The 22,797-nt window shown below is 41.9% G+C and overlaps 2 protein-coding genes across 8 annotated transcripts in view; both read left to right on the forward strand.

Annotated features, from left to right (window-relative positions):
* The window catches only part of PSMD14 (proteasome 26S subunit, non-ATPase 14), a 169,486-nt gene extending 167,267 nt beyond the window's left edge, over positions 1 to 2,219 (forward strand). For both annotated transcript variants that reach the window (XM_085891748.1, XM_085891749.1), the window contains exon 11: positions 1,634 to 2,219. In XM_085891748.1, the coding sequence (XP_085747874.1) occupies positions 1,634 to 1,732 (99 nt within the window). In that variant the 3' untranslated portion in view covers positions 1,733 to 2,219. The remainder of the gene's footprint in view (positions 1 to 1,633) is intronic.
* A 150-nt stretch (positions 2,220 to 2,369) lies between these two features.
* Positions 2,370 to 22,797, forward strand: part of LOC147021605 (T-box brain protein 1-like) — an 89,617-nt gene continuing 69,189 nt past the window's right edge. Inside the window, exons 1-6 of one of the 6 annotated variants that reach the window (XM_085891732.1) lie at positions 8,861 to 9,638; positions 11,822 to 11,976; positions 12,738 to 12,859; positions 14,244 to 14,447; positions 14,667 to 14,728; positions 16,247 to 16,303. In XM_085891732.1, coding sequence (XP_085747858.1) covers positions 8,947 to 9,638; positions 11,822 to 11,976; positions 12,738 to 12,859; positions 14,244 to 14,447; positions 14,667 to 14,728; positions 16,247 to 16,303 — 1,292 coding nt within the window. In that variant the 5' untranslated portion in view covers positions 8,861 to 8,946. Of the gene's footprint in view, positions 4,013 to 8,853; positions 9,639 to 11,821; positions 11,977 to 12,737; positions 12,860 to 14,243; positions 14,729 to 16,246; positions 16,304 to 22,797 lie in introns of those variants that run through there. The other 5 variants (XM_085891734.1, XM_085891731.1, XM_085891729.1 and 2 more) reach the window with 5 other exon arrangements.

A 22,797-nucleotide genomic window follows, 5' to 3' on the forward strand; every position in this document is an offset into this window, starting at 1 on the left:
AGCGATATCCCCGGCGTGAGCGTCAGCGTTAGCGTGAAAATGTTGTTTTTTTTTTGTATTACAGAAAAACTCCTCGACGGATTTCGACGAAACTTGGTGGGGGGTTAGGTATGATCCAAGGATCATGCACAATGCCATTAGATTTTGGACTTTGTCCACCCCCCACCCCAAAAAAATTTTTTTCGAGAAAAATTTTTTTTTTTCGCATTTCTACATGTTTTGTGATTTCCAACCCCCCCCCCAAAAAAATTTAGAGAAAATTATTTTTATTTTGCATTTCTACATGTTTTAAGCGATTTCCAACCCCCTCCCCCCCAAAAAAAAATTGTGAGAGAAAAAAAAAATTTTTTGCAACTTTTTTTTCAACAAAATTTCGATTTCTTTTTTTTGCATTTCTACATGTTTTAAGTGATTTCCAACCCCCCCCCCCAAAAAAAAATGTTTGAGAAAAGAACCATAACTGTCAGCACTGTTGACATAATATTTAATGAATAAGATATAAGGTTCACTTGAGTGACCCAGCAGTATTGGCAGCGGAGGTTTTGCACTCTCCCGAGTGCTCCCCCTCTCGTTTCCTTTCTCATGTTTTTATCTGCCACTATTTTTTATACGCCCGATTTTATATATATATATATATATATATATATATATATATATATATATATATATATATATATATATATATATATATATATATATATATATATATATATATATATATATATATCGGGGCGTATTATGTGATACCGGTCGTCCGTCCGTCTGTCTGTCTGTCCGTCCGTCCGTTCCTGTCCGCACTCTAACTCCCAAAGTTTTCAGCTTTCACGTTTCATATTTGGTACATAGGTACAGACTGTGGAGACGGTGTGTCGTGACATACGTTCGTCATCTAAAGTGGTTGTCATGGCAACCAGGATGCTGTTTTCCATCCGTTCCTGTCCATACTCTAACTCCCAAAGTTTTCAACTTTCACGTTTCATATTTGGTAGATAGGTACAGACTGTGGAGACGGTGTGTAGCGACATACGTTCGTCATCTAAAGTGGTTGCCATGGCAACCAGGATGCTGTTTTCCATGTAGTAGCACAATTCTGTATATACCTTCTTGTTCGGGCGTATATTGTGCTCACTTGCGCTCGTTACTGATTGCAATATACAAATACATATATTGCTTTATAATTATACTTCACTGCAATGCTTTATAAAAAATATTAATTATTAGACTCATCTTTTAAAAACGATAAATGTATAAACAGGCGAGCATTGGGTGGCTTTGACACCAACTCTGGTATGAGTCAGTAATGTGGCCAAGGTCAGGTAGTACTGTTGCCGGTCGGTTAAATTGAATGGCGATAGTGGTGTGTGTTAAGCAGAGTTTGTTGGTCAAAATGGTGTGGATTGAGCAGAGTTTGCAGCGGTGGTATTGGTCGAGTGGAATTTGTTGGTGGTGTCCGTGGTCGTGGGATGACTTTCATGGTGTTGGCTGTGGTCGGTCGACTTGATGGCAGTGCTTGTGGTGGATGAACTTGATCGGCAGTGTTGGTGAGGTTTGAGGGTGTGAAGAGTGGTAATGGGTAGTACAGCAATGCATTGCAAAAGTTCTGTTTTCCCTTCTGCTTCCCCGGTATTCACAGGACCCCAAGCGACACCTGGAAGAGCACGTGGATGTGCTTATGTCTTCAAACATCGTGCAATGTCTTGGTGCCATGCTGGACACGGTCATCTTCAAGTGATGGCCACACATTTAATCTGCCGACACTTGCCCAACCCAAGCGGGAAAAGCCTGCGTAAAATTGAACTCCATTTGTATTCAGTACTCTGTTGTTAATTTCATTAAAAAAAATTATTTGGCTTGAGGGAATACAGTCACCTTAATCTATAAACTGTTAATAACCCTGTTAATAAAACCAAAAACCTTGTTATGAACGTTGCTTCGGCTTTGGCAGCTTTATTTTTTTTCCAACCTCCCCCTGCCCTCACCCCACCCCTCCTTCCCCCACTTCCACTGTCAGGTTTGAAATACGATGGAAATTGAGATACCATGAATTGCTGTTTCATCGTCGTTTCAATTTGCATCATCATTTTGCAACAAAGGAATCAATTTGGACGAGAGTATTAAACAGTATGGCCTTTTCACGATCGCTTCTCACCTTGTGGATGAGTTTGATGTTGAGGCTTCCAATTGAAAATGATTTTAACAAATATATTTTGTTGACGTTGTTGTTTTTGTTGATATTTATTTTTGGTGTTGTTGCTCGCCTTTCAGGGGGATTTGGCCGTTGCGGTGAGGGCGCGATCCACGTAGCCTTGTAACGCTGTGTACGCATCTCCACCTCCTTGATTGGAAAGGCTTTTTGGAACAAAGCTCGATAATGAGCTGATTAATACTCACAAAGGTCTGGCGTTTGTCTGACGAGGGCCGTGAAAGCCGGCCGTTTACACTTCACAGCTACAGGCTTTGACGTTACGCGTTGTGAAGGCTTATTACACGGCGAGATTATTAGCAGCGGCTAATGATGCAGGCAGCGCGGGCCGAGCTGTCAGAGCGGACTACATCACAAGCGCTCTCAGACAGAAAAATAATTGCCGCGTTTCCCCTGCCGGGGGAGCGAACCCACCGGGACGGCCCGGCATCGTCGGCGCAATCACGGGAGAGGGATTTGAATGTGAAAGGCGTGAGTGGCGCGCGATTGTGCGCCCGGCTTGGGGACTTATTTGGGAGGTGGTGAAGGGCAAATGCATTCCCGGTCGCAAATGGAGATCTGCAATTGTGAGTTGACCTGTGTGGAGCCCCCGGAGCATCGTGATTCTGACTCTTCACCCACACCCCTACACCACCCTCTGCCTTGCTCCTGTATGTGCAAGACATGATTGAGGACCCGACACCTACTCCATTTGAGTTTGCGACCAAGAGCGCAAACGTCCGTCCCGACTAACCCAACTCGTCACGATGCAAAAGTGCAGAGTTTCCGTTTCACTCAGGGAATTGTTTGGTAACGCATTTTGTACGTGACAACGCGGTTCTGAAACGCCATGTTGGTCCTTTGTTTGTTTTTCCTTAAAAAAAGAATGTGTTATTTTGGCGTGAAAACTATACCAGCAACTACGGGTTGAAGGATGAAGATGAGATGTGTTTTTATTTTGCTTGAAGGAAGTTTAACACAACTCACTAAGCTCTCTTCCTACGAGTTGCTTTTCGAGGACATAATGTCTTAATTCACCCAAGGGCTTTTCCTTGGGCGGAGGGGGGGGGGGTGGTACGAAGATAGAGGGATGTAAAGAACGAGTAAAATAACATATATTTTCGTTATAAAGTGACCAGTAATGGCTTTCCCTATTTCCAGGTTTACATCTTCTTACTCTATATTACAGATTGCATCTTGCAGTTACCAATTACATCATCTTGCGCTATGTCATATTGTCGTCTTGCTCTGTATTGCAGATTATCTCATCCAAACTAGATATTCACAGATTACATCGTCCTACTCTATAATCACAGATTACATCTTCTTATTCTACTCTATAATCACAGATTACATCTTATTCTACTCTATAATCACAGATTACATCTTCTTGTTCAATATTTCAGATTACATCTTGAGCTGTCATCACAGATTACTTCATCCTGCTGTACATGGGGTTTTTTTTTCATACCTCTTTGCACTAATGGCCCTTATCTGATAAAGGAACATTTGCAGGGATTGCCATTTGTACTTTCTCCAAGCACAATTTGTGTTGAAGTGCAAATTTACCTTTTCACATATTTGAAGGCACATATTTACCTGTTCAGTTCTTTTTCCAACCCCACTGTAAACCGTCGGATTTGTTTTTCGCAGATGGGGCCGTCCCTCGGATGGACGTTAGGCCAAGTGTCCTTTCTGCTAGCATTCGTTGATGGATGTTAAAGATCCCACTGTGGTTTTTGCACAGAGTAGACCATTGTGGGCCGGCACCCTGAACGAATGGCAAATTCCTGCCGAAACTGCGGGTGACAAGTCATCTGGCACTCCTCGGTGGGTATTCCTTTTGGTACCCATTTACACTGCTTGATATCTCACTGTAAATAAATTTGCTCACATTGGTATTCGTATTTTAACCGTGAATGACCATTTTCTTGAGTGTATTTCACAAAGGGGGGAGTGAGACTTTTAAGAGCGATTCATTTGGTTATTGGTTTATTTATTGTGTGTGTTGGCCATGGAAAAAATAATTTATCCACCTCGGTGTCTCTGAAAGTGTCACAAGGGGACTGATGAAGAAATGTCAACATACGTTCCACATCCTCGGGGACGAAGGTTCGAAGCAAATTTATTTGACGGATACAAGTTCACGATAGTTTTACGACAACCAGTCAACAACACATCGATCAGCAGCACAACGAAGATATTTGGACATTTTGTCGATGAACTGGAGCAACATAATGATGAGTCGCGCGTTGTGCTTTGAATGTACAATTTGTTTTTGGTGTGTGTGTGTGTGTGTGTGTGTGCGCGTGTGCACGCGTCTGTGTGTGAAGCTCCTGCTGCTGGATTGGCAACCATTAGAAGTATCCCCACTCGCTTTTGAGGTTTCGAGCCTGAGTTTGAATCTCAACCCAGCTATAAACTATCACCCTGGTGTTTCACCTGCCAGAGGGCCCATCTTCCAGCACTGGGCATTGGTGGATGCTCAAGGTACCATGGTGCCTTTAGCAAAGAGTAGGCAAGTTATCACCAGCCCCCTGAAAAAAACATTACTATTTCCTTGCACCTTCAGTCGAATGTCAGTCAGGCCTGGCCAGCCGGTTCATGCAAGGCATGGGCCACGAACGTTCTCATGCGGCCCCACAATAGCTAATCTGCATCAAATCCTGGTTCTCTGCTTGAAGGCAGACTTAGTCCTGGTATATCAGCCTCACAGAAAAGATTACACTGGGAAGTTTGGCATTGCCTTATTTGTGGTAGTTAGGACAGGAGTTTGTAATTTAGCCATGATGCCAGTGATAGCTCACTGACTTCGCGAAGGACACCAGGGGCTCTTAAACACCTACCAACTAATTTTGGCAGATGGGTAGACGACCCCACATTAATGTGGGAAGAATCGGGGATGAGCTGGCAGGATGGCCTCGAAGAACATACACTCGCCTCTAAGCTGTCTTGCTTGAGGTTGAATGCCAATCCAGCTGTAAACTGTCTTCTCGGTGCTTCACAGGCAAGTGATGTATCAATGTGTGTGTCATACCTCGGATGGACGTTAAAATGGATGTCCTGTCAAATTGGCATTAGTTAATCGAACTTAAAGATCCCACGAAAAGAAGGCGAGCTATCTCCGGCACCATGAACGAAATACAAATTCCTACGCTATCCAACACAGGGCCTGGCATCGGTGGCACGGCCATGCCCCCAGCCAATGATACTACCCCACTGCCTTGTGTTGCAGAATGAAGAATATTGGGGGTCCTAATTACTCGTAGGACAGTAGTCGATGAAGAGCCCTTATACGTGGTTTCGCAATTTTGTTTTCGGATTAATCGGACTTTTCGTCGATGTGTTCATGGTTCATACTCGTGCTTGCACGTCGACTAAACGAAACTTGTACAGGGTGGGCACGAAGTCTTTGTTGTGAAGTTATTGCACATCTGTGTGTTGCCCTCCAACGTTCCATTGTGTTTCACGAGTGGAAAATGCCCCAAGAGTGTTTCGCAAGCAGCTTCACGTGCATCCAAGTCCTGATCACCGAGTTCATTGATGTGTCCAGGCTTAAATGCCTTCAACCCAAGATCCTTTTTACCCTCGCCGAAGGATTCAGAGAGGGTATTGCATTTGGGTCCGTTTGTTTGTTTGCACAGAACTTGGGTGTTTTTCTCCGCAACCGCTTGTCGGATTGAGACGAATTTTTCACCATTGGTGCAACGACTCATGTAGAATGTTTCAATGATAATTGTGACATCATGGGTCACGTGGTGTGGAAGCCATGTTGGAAAAACATAAAAACTTTGGACCTCTGTATCTCTGAAACCGCAAAAAGGAAAAAATTGAAACTTGGCACATGGCAAGTACTCATGGGGAATGAGTATATTTTTTATGATGTCATAGGTGCCTTCATGATGACGTCATGATTGCATATGTAGAACGCCACATCCTTTCAGTATGAATTTTTTTTGAGAGTCATCTCAGGATAAAATGGTCCACAGAAAAAAAAATTCATGATGGCATCGGTCACGTGAATCGGCAGCCATATTGTTAAAAAAAATAATAACTTTTAAAAATCTTCTTCTCTAAAGTGGCTTAACAGATCGAGGTGAAACTTTACACATATGACCACCTGTCCATGAGGAACAAAAGGTTCATGCATATGTCATCGGTCACATGATTTGGCAGCCATATTGGATTTACCATAAAACCTATAAAAATCTTCTCCAGAACGGCTGGACAAATTGAGGGGAAACTTCACGCAAGTGTTCCCCAAGCCATGGGTGTACAAGTGGCCCATCGTAAGCACTCTTTATGGGGAATGAGTGTGGTATTTTTTATGATGTCATCGGTGCTTTTTTTTTTGTTAGGACATATTTTCATGTGTGGAACGCTACATCCGTTCAGTATAAAAATTTTGACGGTCATCTCGGGATAAAAAGGTCCACAAAAATGTTTTTGATGCCGTCATCGGTCACGTGATTCGGCAGCCACATTGTTTTTTTTTAAACCTTCAAAAATCTCTGATATGCCTGAAAATATCGAGGTAAAACTTCTCACATATGACCGCCTATCCTTGAGGAACAAAAGTCACACTTATGACATCATAGGTCACATGGATTGGCAGCCATATTGGATTTACCTGAAAACCTATAAAATGCACCACTCAAAACAAGTCCTGGTGAGGGTTTGCAATCTCTTATTGTTCTTTTCCTTGTTCATTATGTTGTTTCGTATGCAGCCTATAGCTGCAGGTTGCGTCATTTAATGGTGCAGCTGTACCGCTGATGCAGTGCCCCCCTCTTACCAGTAAGCTGGAACGCATTTTGCCGACCTCAGATGGATGACGGGCTGAGTCAACCCAACTGGTGTTAATTCAACGTCATGAGAGGGGCTCAAACTCAAGGTCCTGAGATCTCAAGCCAGCCACCTTAACTGTTCAATCAACCCAAGATCCTTTTGCATTATTTTCCTTAACGTTGAACGGAGAATAATTCTGAAGATCCTTTTCTCGTTGATTTCTGGAACCATCTTGAAAGGGATGCTTCAACAATGTCCAGGTGATCCCAACGTGATGCTGGATGAGCAAAATCCCTTTTTGTCCCTGATGAGAAAGAAAGCCGTTTCTCCCGTGTCCGGAATGCTTCATGTGAGCGAGCAGGCTTCATAAACCTTTGCGAAAATATTGTACTTATCTGCTCTCTCTCACCATCATGAACCCACACATTGGCAATAAGTCTTTCTTCGATCATAAATTCACTTGCATGTGTCACCTGCAAAATAGAAAAAACTGGGGCACTCGGTAGAGCGCAGACCTACGCCAGGCTGAACAGTTTGCGTTTTGTATCCCACTGATGGGTCGGATCTGGAGCCGGACCTTAACCAAAATCTAATTGGCTTGTTCTTGTCACCTAACCAACTAATCCACCGAGTTTTGTCATAACTCATCCACAACTTTTTGAGTGTCATGATAAATATCGTTTTTGGTCCCATCTCTCAATGATGAAGAATCGCTTTAAAATTTTTATTTCTCGGATCCGCATCTGAATCTTCACCAAAATCGAATCACTTCGACCCTGTGACAAAGCCAACCTGTCCACCAAGTTTTTCGGCTGAATCCGTCCACAACTTTTTTGAGATATCCTGCAAACAGACAGGGGTGAAAACACAACCTCCGTCCATCTTCGGTGGCAGAGGTAAAATGGTGTTTCAGAAAATTACCTTCATGCAAATAGTCTTTGTCCCCACCTTGTACAATGGAGAAGAAAATGTTTGACAAACTTTTTTCTGAAGAAATATACAATTGTACGATCCAAAAGGTGTGCGTGCGTGCGTGCGTGTGTGTGTTTCAAAAGTAACAGTGCATTAAACAAAATACGTTTCATGTGTTTGTTCATCTTAAAATTAAAAGGAAGACTTGTTCATACTTTTTGGTATAATTGACTCACTCAATTGAGATAGCCACCATGTCTTTGTTGTCTTTGACAATAAGTACTTTTCTTTGAAAGACTCATTTTTTTGCACAAGAGGTTTTAAGTTTTTACTGCACTTTCTTTTGAAATATATATATATATATATATATATATATATATATATATATATATATATATATATATATATATAATTGTATTCCTCATTCCATGTCTGTGTGTATTGAGCCATGAAACGACCTTGACTCGATTTGAACTTGAAGACCGACAGATGTGATTTCTGGACGTCGTTCGCGCAAAATGAAACGCGTTTTCGTTCATTTTTTCCTCTCCCGACGTTTCACTTGTTGGGATTTCTTCGCGTGGCCTGTTGTGGCTTCCTTTTGATTCGAGTCAGTTTTGGCAGCGCCAGGACCGGCGACGCGCACCGTGCGTAACGGGCCCGTGGCAGGTGCGCTGCTGGCGAAATCGTTTCGTTTCAATATTAAGACCGGAGCGATGTTGGGTATCGCGATGAATACCATTCGTGTGATGGAGCTTTCCGCAAAGGTCGCAGTCCCTGTTCGTCTGTGTCACTTAAAGCGCTGTTAATACGGCTTTTCAGTGGCTCATGTCGACACTCTCGGATGCATTGCCCTTTGGCTCGCAATGCATCGTCCGTGCCGGGGAGGTTCCGGATGGTGTGGGTACCGGATCAAAAGTGATGCCAAATGACCAATCGTGCGAGCGCGGGCTCCTGGCAGGGTACAGAGAGAGAATGCGAGAGGAGGGGGCGGGGGTTTAAATCTGTTACGCGCGTCCGCTTGCGGGGACCCCTGCTGGCTCGTACGCGCACTCACGAACACGATGCAGCTGGCCCATATGTGCGTCGCCACCCCTTCCATGAAGCTCTCTCCAAGCTTCCAGAGTTTCGCGAACCGCCTCTACCAGCAGCCCGGCTTCGAGGTGGAACTTTCCTTCCAAGATGACGTGAGTGCTCAGCCCGAGAGCTCTTTTCGGGCTGGTTCGCTGCACAAGCTCTGCGGCTTCAGCGGTGCCTCCGCTGGGGGGGCTTTCTCGTTTGCGGCTCCCAAGGAAGCGCACGACGAAGTGCTGCGGACTAAGAGCTCCGTGTACTTGCTGGGAGAGACGGGCGACGCTCGGATTTCCTTTGACGAACAGGCGGACAAATTCGCACCTGCCGTGAACGGACAGCCCTCCGCGCCCGGCGTCATGTTCCCGTACGCGGGCCAGCAGGTTCCGGGCCACGCCGCCTTCACCGTGGGAAGCTCCGGGCGATACGTGCCCGCACAGTCCGTCCTGCCCGGAGGCCCGTACGGCACTTTCATCGCTGCCTCGCCCAACTCTCAGCCGTTCGCCGGCTACTCGTACCCACAACAGTATGGCCACGGGTACCACCAGGGGGGCTCATTCTACCAGCTGGCTCCCGGAACGGCGGGTCTCGTGCCTGGGAAGGCGCACGTGTATCTGTGCAACCGCGCGCTCTGGCTCAAGTTCCACCGGCACCAGACCGAGATGATCATCACAAAACAGGGCAGGTAAGTGACGTCACCTCCGCAGGTGCTTTTGGGCCGCAGGTTCACTCCTCTGCCGCGGCATCAGATGTAAACGGAGTGTGATTTGCATTCGGATCGCGTGTTCGCATCGCGAGGATCTGGATCGTGTTCTTCATCTCGTCGACACTTGTTACACGCCCATCTGTTTGGTAGCATCTTTACAACTTTTCGCCTCGTTCTGGGTCAGTGATCATCAATTGCTCACTTTGCGACATCTTATTTTGCGACATCTTGTATATGTATGTATGTGTATGTGTCTGTATATATGTATATATATATATATATATATATATATATATATATATATATATATATATATGTATATATGTATATGTATATGTATATGTATATATATATGTATATATATTTATGTATATATGTATATGTATATGTATATGTATGTGTATATATATATATATATATATATATATATATGTATATATGTATATATGTATATGTATATATGTATATGTATATATGTATATATGTATATGTATATATGTATATGTATATATGTATATGTATATATGTATATGTATATATGTATATGTATATGTGTATATATATATATATATGTATATGTATATGTATGTATGTATATATATATGTATATATGTGTATATATATATATATATATATATATATATATATATATATATATATATATATATATATATATATATATATATATATATGTTCTTCTTTCGCCTGCTCCCATTAGGGGGTCGCCACAGCGGATCATCCGTTATGATCTGCAAAATGATTTGGCACAGGTTTTACGCCGGATGCCCTTCCTGATGCAACCCTGGTCGACTCTTATGACACAGGGATATGGCACACCTATTCTAACCGGGGCATACACCGAGATATATATATATATATATATATATATATATATATATATATATATATATATATATATATATATATATATATATATATATATATATATATATATATATATGTACGTACATACACACATCGATATGTATATATAGTCCCTGGGTGCAGGAGAATGTTTGAATAATAGTTATAAAATAATAACCAAACCTGATTACACCACTGTTGCAACGAAACAAATATTGTATTTATCGTTCCTTGTTGAAGATTCCGTTTCACAAATGAAATGTTTGAAAGAATAAATTTGATCGGAGGGAAAAATAAATCAAAACATTTTCGATCTTGTCCCAAAAATCATTTTTCGATTACAATAATGTGTTTGTTCTTTTATTCATGTGTTATACCAGGTTTACCTGTACGTAGGTGCAAGAATTACGTTTTCCATTCCCATCTGTTGCGTATTAAACGGTGCATGTGCTTGCATTTTAAATAGTGTTTCCCAGAATTACAACGTGTAAATTTATCCTTCATTTTGTTCATTTTCTTGAAACGGACGTTTTTAATATAACTAATAATCTTGGTCATCCGAATAATCCAAAGAGGCATTTTCATGCGAATCATATTGAGGATTGTGATTTCTTTGAGAGATATTTTTCGATCTCCGACCGAAAATCGAGTAAAGTTCGACAGTGAGCTTTCTCTATCGATGAGGAAGTGCATTAGTTAACTAAGTCACTCTGTAGTGTAGTGTGTAATTAAGGCAGCACTATAGACATGTGCTGAACGTCCAAACCCACGAACTTTATTCATGTCATACGTGGGATGTTCGACGAACCCGGGGTACTAACGGTACAGTCCAGTTCAACACACAGAAAGTGAAGGTTGAACGAGGCGTGTGTATAGAAATAAATGAAATGACGTATTTTCTTGGTAATCAGATATAATTGATTATTGATTAATACATATAAAATCGCTTTTTTATTTATTTATTTTCGACTATCGAAACAATCTTGTTCCGAGAATTTTTTGAGCAATGCCGCATTGGGTTATTGCTGTCATATATATATATATATATATATATATATATATATATATATATATATATATATATATATATATATATATATATATATATATATATATATATATATATATATATATATACACACACATGTCCCACGTCTACATCTCACATCCATGTCCCTTGTCCACACCAGAGGAACAAGATTTACAAGCATAATAGACGGTCTGTGTTGTGTGTTGAACATTTCCATCCTCTGAGTCGGCTCGTGTGCACCTTCTCACGTGACCGTCCTCGGGTGCAGGAGGATGTTCCCCTTCTTGAGCTTCACAGTGTCGGGACTGGATCCGACTGCCCATTACAACATCTTCGTGGACGTTGTCCTCGCAGACCCGAACCATTGGCGCTTTCAAGGTGGAAAATGGGTGCCGTGCGGGAAGGCGGACACAAACGTACAAGGTCAGTTAGATACAAAGATGCAGACAAAAATACTTTCCGTGAAGTGACACTCCTTGAAGGCGCACCTGTGTCTCCACAGATTGCATGTGCTGCGTTCTAGCCCGCCATGAGCCTGCGATGTAATACAGGTAGACACGCGGTTGGACACGAATCGCGTGCCTTCTCGCCGAGATTTCCACGCCTTACCAGCAATGACATGAGCTTGTGTGTAAGGAAAGGAGGGAGGTGACATTTTGCTTGACAAAGAGAAATATAGGGAGCGAATACGTGCGCGTTGAAAAAAAATAAACGCGGGAATTTGGGCTGTGGCGTCACCGCACGCAGAGCGATGTCGCAAAAACGCTTTCATGTTTGAGACAGCTCTGGTTTGAAAGTTTCACACGGGTGATAAAGTTAACGACTCATCAAATTATTTTACAAACACGTGCTTTAAACGCTGGCTCGTCTCAGTTCCTTTTTCTATGAAGTGTGTAATCGCCTGCCCACTTTGGTCCCCCACCTGCACGCCCAACTCTTGCTTTTGATGTAACACATTGGATTTATACTTTTAGTGTGTAAAACACGCGGATTCTCGCTTTCTTGTGGCTATGATAAGAGATGGATTTTATTATTATTATTATTTTTTTACTTTGCTCACGTCTAGTGCGCATGAAATGGTTTTCAACATCGCTCCCGAATCGTGCGCTCACGGTGCGCTCGGACAGAGCTCACCACGGTCGACTGCACGTGTCGTGTATGCTACGTGCGTGTACCCTCCACAGGAAACCGTGTGTACCTGCACCCAGACTCCCCCAACACTGGGGCGCACTGGATGCGCCAGGAAATCTCCTTCGGAAAGTTAAAGCTCACCAACAACAAGGGAGGATCAAACAACACCTGCCAGGTAAATGCACATGCAAAAATCACTGTACCACGTGTCGTGAAATGTAAGTGAGTGAATGCATGGGCCTGGGAAGTGTTTTGTAGAGAAAAATCATTATGCCGAGAAACATACACAAACTGGAACAACACTCGGTGGAGAGCATACCTCCGCCAGGCCGAACAGTTTATGATTTGTATCCCAATGATGGGCTGGATCTGGATCCAGACCTGAACCAAAATCGAATCGGCTTGTTCTTGTCAAGTACACAACTCATCCATCAAGTTTGTCAAAATCCGTCCAGAGCTTTTTGAAATATTGTGCTATATATCGTTTTTGGCCCCATCTCTCAATGGTGAATATAATCAAAGTAAAAATGTTCTCGTATCCGGATCCGGATTCGGATCTTCACTAAAATCAAATCAATTCGTCCTTGTCATACACCCAACATATCCACCAAGTTTAGTACGAATCCGCCCATAACTTTTTGAGATATCTTGCTCACGGACAAATAAACAAACAGACGGAAAGGTGTGAAAACAACCTCCGTCCACATTCGGTGGCGTCGTCCCCAGGAGAGGTCAATCTCTGCATCACGCACTCTCATTCACTGATGGATTATTTACAAGCTGTAGTAATCATTATATATATATATATATATATATATATATATATATATATATATATATATATATATATATATATATATTTGTGGAATAGTTTAATAATGTTGAATTCCTCGTGCATCATCGATTAGCTGTTTGCTCTGCATACTCCGCAAGTGGAAGGAGTGTTTAGTAGTTCTGATTCCGTCTATAAAGAGGACCTTAGATCCAGTTCCGATGTGTAATCGTGATGATGGTCCAATGAGATTCGAAAAATGATGGTTCTGCAACAAGCAATCAGATAGAATACACAGACAGTCCACAGTGTAATAGTTGCAATATGCCTGGAACGAAAATTCAATCAAGAAAATTTGTTTTTTCGACGAGTTTTAAAAATATATCTTCATGTTGAAGTTAAACTATGACTATCAATTTAATTGTTTTTTTTTTAATTTCTGTATGAGGTCCAGATGCTTTCGCATATCACATTTCTATGAAAACCAATGTTTAAAAAGCCAGGAGGGCTTACTTCTCCTTCGGAATGGCTGCTACCGTTGCTGTTGTTGTAACAAGTACAGTACTCGTGTTTTAGGGATAGTCGCAAACTGCAAGTGAGATGATAACATTTGCTTATGGTTTCTAAAATTGGAATCAAAACGAAGTGGTGAATATTTTGGGGGAGAGAGGGGGGAGGGAGTGGGTGAGCACACGGTGTCATTCCATGTATACATGATCTTTAAGAATTTTCAAAATCTACAAAGGTTCCCTGAACATTGGGTGGAGAATGGCCGGGTGTTCCGCAGATGATTGTCCTACAGTCGCTGCACAAGTACCAGCCGCGATTGCACATCGTCGAGGTGGCGGAAGAGGGTGTGGAGGAGACTACCCCCACGGACCAAACCAACGCTGCCGGTTCGAGCGCCCAAGCGGGCGTGCAGGGTCGCTCGCAGAGCTTTACGTTTCCAGAAACTCAGTTCATTGCTGTGACCGCCTATCAGAACACGGATGTACGTGCCCAGCATGACTTTTCTCCTCCTTTTATAACCTACCTATCCTCATCATCCTTACCCGTCCTTATCATCTTTGTACGACCTTCCATCAGTGCAATTCCAAATGAAACCTCAAGCCTTGACCCAGCATGGCCCACCACCCTCTACCCCTTCAGTTATCCACATAAACCATTCATCAATCCCCCCCCTCCCAGCGTGCCTCCCGTGCCTCCACAGATAACTCAGCTCAAGATCGACCACAACCCCTTTGCGAAAGGCTTTCGGGACAACTACGATACGTGAGTGCCTATCTAATGCTGTTGTACAAACTATATACACCAACTCGATATGTTATAGAAGGCAGGTTATCATAAAATATAATGTTTCATACATTTGCTTTTGATGCCATAGTTCATCACCATGAATCTACATTATCCTCTCAAGAGTTTTGGGGCACACCTTTCATGTTGTGAGAATTGCCCCCATTTGGGTATTATTTGAATAACACATCTCATAATATGAATATGATATTTGAAGGTTGTCTTAATAAAATGTACACACATTTTAATATTTCTAAAAAGATAATTAAACAGCACATAGAGGGGCAATGTTGAGTGTTACTAATAACTCACGGATGTGGCGTTAGCAAGTGATGGAAGCACTGCACGTCATCAGTTAGCTGTTACCCATAAGACAGTGCAGAACTACAAGCCGGTATAGTTTTCGATATATAAAATCTGCACACATTTTATTAAGACACCCTGTATATCATATCACGTGAATGTTATAAACAGACAAGAAACAGCTTTATTGCTTACTTTTCGTGTCATGTCCAAGAGGAAAGAATCAAGGAAGTTCCAATGAGGAATGATAATAGCCTGAACAGAGTAGACACCTCCATCAGGATGGTTTCAATCATCCCATCAAACCCCAACATAAACCGTGGGAAATCCCATTGTGAAGTGGGAGACGCCAATGAACACCAACCCCAGGTTGTCAATCAGACAAATCATCGCACATCAAACCTTCATGATATGGTGATAGACTTCAAGGAGTCATTAGGTGATTTGGTAAATGCCTGTGCAGTTTTCTGAGGCATGGGTTCTGCATGTGGAATCGTGCATAAAAGCAGCTGTACACGCGACTTTAATTGCTGTGCTCAATGCACAGTCACGTGGTGTGGTGCATGTACAGAATGGGTATCCCGAGACGTCAAAGTATGAAAACAGGTTTTGTGGAGCGACCACTAGTTTTGGTGCATTTTATTAAAGTCTGATGGCAGGACTCGTGTGCTGGCAGAATGGCTTCGAGGTATGTGCACTCTCCTCTGAGCTGTCTAACCTGGGTTTGAATCTCAGCTCAAACTGTCACCAGCATACATGAATTTGTGCACGTTCGCTGAGTGTTTCATCTCCGAGCATTAGTTGGTGGATGGTGAAGACCCCATGATGTCTTTTCGAAGAGGAGGGAATTTATCACCAACACCTTGAACAAATTACATATTCCTGCTTACTCAGTCTAGTATCCTGCAACAGAGTGGCAACCCGCCCACGATTGTAACCGTTAGCCAGCTTCAATTGTAACTAAACTAATAGATTGTAATCCGAGCCTGGAGACAACTTTGACAGAACTGATGCTCTGTAAACTATGTCTCTGTCTGTGTGTTTCGCATTGAAATGTGAATTAGGTGCTCGATGATACCACCAACCTCAACAACAAGAACAAGAACAATAACAAAATCTGAAATAACTCATGGATATACTGTGTTTAGGAATGAATGAGAATCGCACCTCTAACTTGTCAAACATTGGTTGCAGATGTTTAGTCCACACTGTGATTCGGGCACACGAGGCTCTCCAAGATATTCATTGGAGGTACACAAAGGCTCATTTATGTATTGTTGATAAAATCGTGTGCATCCCATTAATTTTAATAGAATGGTGTGTAATTGTTTCAAATACAGCATTGTATAACAAAATCTTTCACAAAATTTGATATTGATTGATGATACCACGAGATGACAGCGTTGTTCTCATAGTGATCTTCACGACCATTAAACCATCTCTGCTGGAATATGGTCGTATTGATTGCTTCTTCAGTCTATTATAGCACTGTATCTTAACCCCAACACCAGTTATGGGTGGTTAAGAGAGAGTGAGTTGGCTTGGACTTGCCATTGTAGATGAGAGCCATTGAGAACACAACAATACGCGACTTTCAAAATGACATAATCCGCCCCAGAATGTTTTCAGCGCATGCAAATAAACCCCAGGAAACTGCCGAGTTTGGGGCGAAATAAAAAAAAAAACATTGTGTGTACTGGTTAAGGATTGTTACCTGTAATCGCTCACAATGGTTTTAAAAGAGGTAGAAAATATTTGGAAAAGTACCTGTGAGAAAGGGTTGTGCCACTGCACAATGAAAGACTTGGAGAACTTTCTGAGCTCACGCAATGAGCGCAGCTGCTCGTAGTACAAACTCCCGAACATGTTGGTCGGTGCAAGGCCCGAGTGAACGGGCATGTGCTACACAGGCCCGAGTGGATTGGTGTGCGCTACACAAACCCCCGGCGGATCACTACCCGTAAATGGATTGTATCTGGATTAGGTGCTTCTGAAGACTGATGGAAGGAACATATCTGGGGCTTGTGAATGCACAGGGTAAGTTTAAAATGATGATATTTGCTATTAATAATGTTTGAAAGGAAGGGTGGGAGTGGGAGTTGAATGGTTTGTGAGTACTGTTATATATATATATATATATATATATATATATATATATATATATATATATATATATATATATATATATATATATATATATATATATATATATTTGTTTGGTTCCATGGCCACAAGACAAATTATGACATTTTTGCATCTATTGCAAAAAGAAGAATCGTCTGTTCACGTGTGTGTTTGTGTATATGTGTTATATCCACGGTCAAAGCTAGCTTGTATTCACAGATAATGGTACGAACCCGACACCTCTCATCAATGAATATTTCTCGTATTTCTATATTTCTGTGAGTCCGATTTGCATTCAGCAACAGAACAATTTTGGTTAACCATATTGAAATTGTCACTGTTTCGTCTAAATGTTAAAAATGATGTTTAAAAGACGATTTGAATTTCAAATTTTTCACCAGCAACGGCAGGTTAAAAGTGCCTGGCGAGCCGAATCGAGTCAGTGTAAACACACACACACAACACATGCGCAAAAGGCCTCATTTAGTGTTCATACATCATTTTGAAAGTCACGTATTGATCCTTAAATTAAATGTTCACACAAATAATTATAAATTAATGTGTATTCATCTGAATACACTGCTGATGTAAAAAGTTTATTCATTTTTTTATTTGCCTCGGTTTCATGTAAGAGCTTGCATATATATATCACCTGCAGGAACAAGACATCAGTGTACTTTAATGTTAATTACAAGGACATTAAGAATACATGTTTCTTTCCAACAAACTTTGATGCACGAGGAGGCCACTAGGCCAATCAAAGCCTGCATTATTGTTACCAACTTTGGTTGTTTTTCTGTTCTATCCTTTTTAAATACAGACCATCAAGCAAGGAAGTAGCAAGTATCATTGTTAAAGTATTTGGTACAACTTGGCCAGGGTTTGAACCAGCTAACCTCCCATACTTAGCGCAGACAATCCAATCATTACACCACTGAGGATGATGTTATGACCGAGACATTAATAGATATCAGTATATTTTAATAGGGATTACAACAGCCCGGTGTTGGCTTACTGGTTAGGGTGGCGGCTTGGGATCCTCGGGTCCTGAGTTCAAGCCCCGTTGGCCGCTGAATTAACATACACCAGGAGGTTGACTCAGCCTGTCATCCTTCCGAGGTCGGCAAAATGAGTACCAGTGCACTGGTAAGGGGGACACTGCATCAGCGGCATAGCCACGTCCCAACCAATGATGCAACCAGCAGCCACAGGCTGCACTCGATAGAGAAAGCATAGGGATTACAACGGCATTTGTAGACAATAGGCAAATACATATGTAGTTGTGGATTTCAACCCGGGTTCAAAGCCATTGATTCAGATGGGTAAGCTAAATGGGACAACCAGACTTGCATATCGGGTAACTTTTCGGGAGTCATTATTTCAGCCAAGAAGAAACAATTAACTGTTCTCACTATCTTAGTCTGTTTGGTGTTGTGTTTTGAGCGCTTGCCTCATGATGCTTTGATCCCAGGTTTAAATACCTTCTATACTCTCAGTTTTTGCCCCCCAAAGCCTTTGTCATTATATTGGGGGTCGATCAGTGGGGGTTGGGGGAACATTGTCGTCACCCCCCCCACCTGCCAGCATATCGATTGTCACCCCCCCCCTTTGTTTTTTGGTTGAAAAACAAAAAATGTGTATACTCACAGAGGATTACAAAGCAATTTTCCTTGCAATTGATTTCATACATTTCATGAGCGATTAATTCCTTCACAAGTGGAATATTAATAGATTCTATGCTTTTGGGAACATCATTGCCAACACCAATGCATTTACTTTTGGGAACGTCAATGCATTTACATCAATGTCATACGGCCCGGACATAATTACTTGTATTTGGATGCAACTGCTCCATCTTGCATCCCGCTCAATAGTACGTGTGAGAGCACGAGTTGACACTTTGAGGACTTGTCTAGTATCATCATTACACTAATGTATGTCATGTGGTGGCTGTCTTTGGTTGATTCATTTGGTCATTGGTTAACCAATCTCAAACAACCTTGCAAATGGAACACGGAGCCATCATAATTCATATAGACCGGTGGAATAGGTCGAAGCTGGGGAAGAAATTACTGTTATCAAACTCTTCTGATTTTTACTCACCAATGTCTCCAATTCCACCGAAAAAAAAGTCCTGAGCGATTCACTTTGGGGAAAATTTTTGACGGCATTTTGAATTTTTGTCAATATTTCGGCTTTTTTCGCACAACGAGAATAAGGGTTAGAAAAAGGAAAATACCGATTTCTATTTTTTACTGGGATACTAGAGTACTGCAAATTGTCTTATATATTAAACATAACATGTTTTATCCGACTATGACAAAAGAATTTAGTTCTTTCAGAGACGTCATATTAAAAATCCAAGATGGCCGCCAATATACGGGTTAAACCGAAGCTCCGCGGCCGCACGGTCACGAGTCCAGACCGCCCTGGTAAAGATGGATATACATGAGTACAATAAAGTAGCTTGATCGAACTGGTTTTTTTCCTAATACCCTATGCATCATCGTTGGAATGATAAACCAAGAAAAATAAATGGACTCCGCTTTAGAAAGACATTATAATAATAAAACAAATCCAAGATGGCCACCCACTGGTATAGATAATGCCCGAACATTAGGCATTTACAGGTTGTTTTCAAAACACCTTGACTACCAAAAACGTACAGAAAACAACAGCCTAGATACAGTTGCCTTACTGTGCTACTTCAATAAATTTTATTATAATTATATATCAAAATCAACACAAAATGTTACGCACACATACATTTACATGGGCCTGGTTCAAGGTTCATATGCAACATCTTCATCTTTGTCAATTACAACATCAACTGACTTGTTGTGGCAGCTCTCCCCACGACAACCACCACATGCAACCACACACTTTAAGCCATTTTTGTAGCGGGAACACTGGTTTGTAGCACACTGTCTTTTGGTGCTGACTTTACATTTACAACAAATAAATTTAAGTACATTTGCGGGTGCCGCATCTAAGTCTGTCATAATTGGGGGCATAATGTTTTTGTCCATAGTCCATCTCCATTCCAGCGCATACAGGCATTTGTTGTCGAGTTCGTTCCACTGAACCATCTGGAGATGCACACGAAGGCTATGGAAATGGGCTGCACGCTCAGTCGGAGGGAGTCGTTCTGGATCCATTCTATTACACCGAGCAACCATTGCTTGATACTGCGTGTGTCTTAGACTTGTCAAGGACTCGCCCTTCGCTCCGTAGAGTTGACGGAAGATTGAAACTCCCAAAGTACTGACCTCAGCTGCTGTTTTCTCTCTATCCGACAATGCTTCAGACAGACGTTGAATGCTATCCAACTTCGGGAAGGCTTTCAGTCGGTGGGTTTTTCCTTGTCCAAAGGTAGATGATGTGGTGTCGCAGCCACTCCAAGCATGAATGAAAATAATATTATGACGGATGGTCAGGTCCATCACTTCATGTGCTTCTCGAATGCTATACACCTCAGCACCTGTCTTCTGTGAGCTGGTCTTGTTTTCTTTTCTCATGAATATATCGGCCATGTTCGTTTTCCAATGGTGTATCAGCAAAATGAAAACATGTGTCTTCTGCGACAACCACTACAGATTGGTTATTCCGTGAAAAGTCCAGAGCTGCAGATATGATCAAGGTATCCGCATCGCCGTCGCTGCATTTGGTTGTATGCCCTTTTGCCTGCAGGAAACTTGCAAGGAGTTCTATTAATTGTGTCTTATTATTGGTGTTTGAGAAAAATGTCTCTTGGTCCTTGTGGAATTTGGACGTATCACTGACCCTGATATCAGCTGACCGTTTGCCTGATCGCCTCAAATGTTCATGATCTTTTGTGGACGGCCCTTCATATCCATCGAACACAACACAGCACAATCCATACTTATTGGAAAGATAGGATTCGTACAGTTCAGCAACCTCTAGATAGGTAGTATTCTTCTTCCATCGAATGCGGTGTAGCAGCCAACCACCATCTATCACAATATGTAGATCTCCAACTGGACCAGCAGCTTCGAGATTGATATTTGTCATATCTTTCTTGATGACCCTGGCTAATTCTGCTTTGTCAGACTTCCTCATGTAATAATCCTTCAATAGTGATGTAGGTATTGCCGACAGTTCATACATGAAGTATAACTTGATGTCCTCAGACTCTCGCTGTGCAAGTGCTGTGCAGCGCATGAACAATACAGATGGCTCAATTTGGATATTCTTCTTGGAAATTTTAATGCCGGCTTGGAGGTCATTTAATGTCCGAACGTGGTCGGATCTCTTTATATGTGCATTTTTCACAGCTACGCCATCTTGTGACTCTTGAATCTTCTCGCCCATGATTTCTGTCTCATCGCAGTTGATGCCATCCTCCTCAATTTTTAATATGACGTCTCTGTCAGAACTAAATTCTTTTGTCATAGTAGGATAAAACATGTTATGTTTAACCCTCTCGAGTCCACGAAATGTTCTGGGTGAACAAAAAAAATAACGCCTGGGGCTCTAGAGGGTTAATATATAAGCCAATTTGCAGTACTCTCGTATCCCAGAAAAATAAAAAAAAGAAATCGGTATTTTCCTTTTTCTAACCCTTATTCTCGTTGTGCGAAAAAAGCCAAAATATCGACAAAATTTCAAAATGCCGTCAAAAATTTTCCCCAAAGTGATTCGCTCAGGACTTTTTTTCTGTGGTATTGGAGACATTGGTGAGTAGAAATCAGAAAAGTTTGATAACATAGTAATTTCTTCCCCAGATCACACCAAAAGGGATCCATTCCACCGGTCTAATAGGACAAAGGCTGCAGCTGCTTGGTTTGCCCCCACCCAAAGGGATTAGAAGGGGGAGGAGGGGGATAAATGCAAATTTTTTTTCGAAGTAAATGTGTACCGTGTGGCACCACTCCTGGTTGGAGAGCTGATTACAACGGGCCTTCCATCTCGATATTTTTTGCCTTGATCTTACATTTTCAGACATTATTTTCAGTCTGTTATGTTTCTTTAGACTTGATTACAAAAGATCTGGAGGAATTCCCATGTTTTATTTGCTTTTTCCATCTTGGAAAAACCATAGCAGCTTGGACCGTCCTTTGCGATATGCAGCCGCTGTTCTCACCATTTGTTTCATTGGGTTTTAGGTCATTTGACTTGATGCTGTTCCTTTCTTGGTTACTTCAATTTTTGTTTGTTTGTTCATTCCTATTCCCTTATTTTTGGACTGTATACATAATAAAGTTGACCTCCATTCCACCACCCCCCCCAAAAAAAAATCCCCAGAAAAGGTAGCACAATCAGCCATAAAGTACTCAGAAAACTAAATCTTCCAGGGCTCATCCAAGTGTCCCAGACCCCACGCTGTGTTGGCTCCTCGCTTTGTCCTCCCATATCCCCTGCCCCCCCCAACTGTTCAATTGCGATTGATTCCCTTGGTACTCATAATTACGATGATACTCAGTACCACATATAATATGAGAAATGTGTGTACATTTATTTGACTTGTATGCACTCCTGAACTGTTGTAGGAAATGAGTTAAAAACTGGTGGTTGTACTCTGGGTTGCAATGGAAGGTTTTAAGGGGGTAAAGAAAAATCATAGCCCAAGGGGTTCAAGGTTGGAGGACACAAATCCTCTC

Source organism: Eptatretus burgeri, chromosome 8 (assembly GCF_056783735.1).
Source record: "Eptatretus burgeri isolate ZD-2024b chromosome 8, Ebu_testis_v1, whole genome shotgun sequence".
In the NCBI taxonomy this organism is placed as follows: domain Eukaryota; kingdom Metazoa; phylum Chordata; class Myxini; order Myxiniformes; family Myxinidae; genus Eptatretus; species Eptatretus burgeri.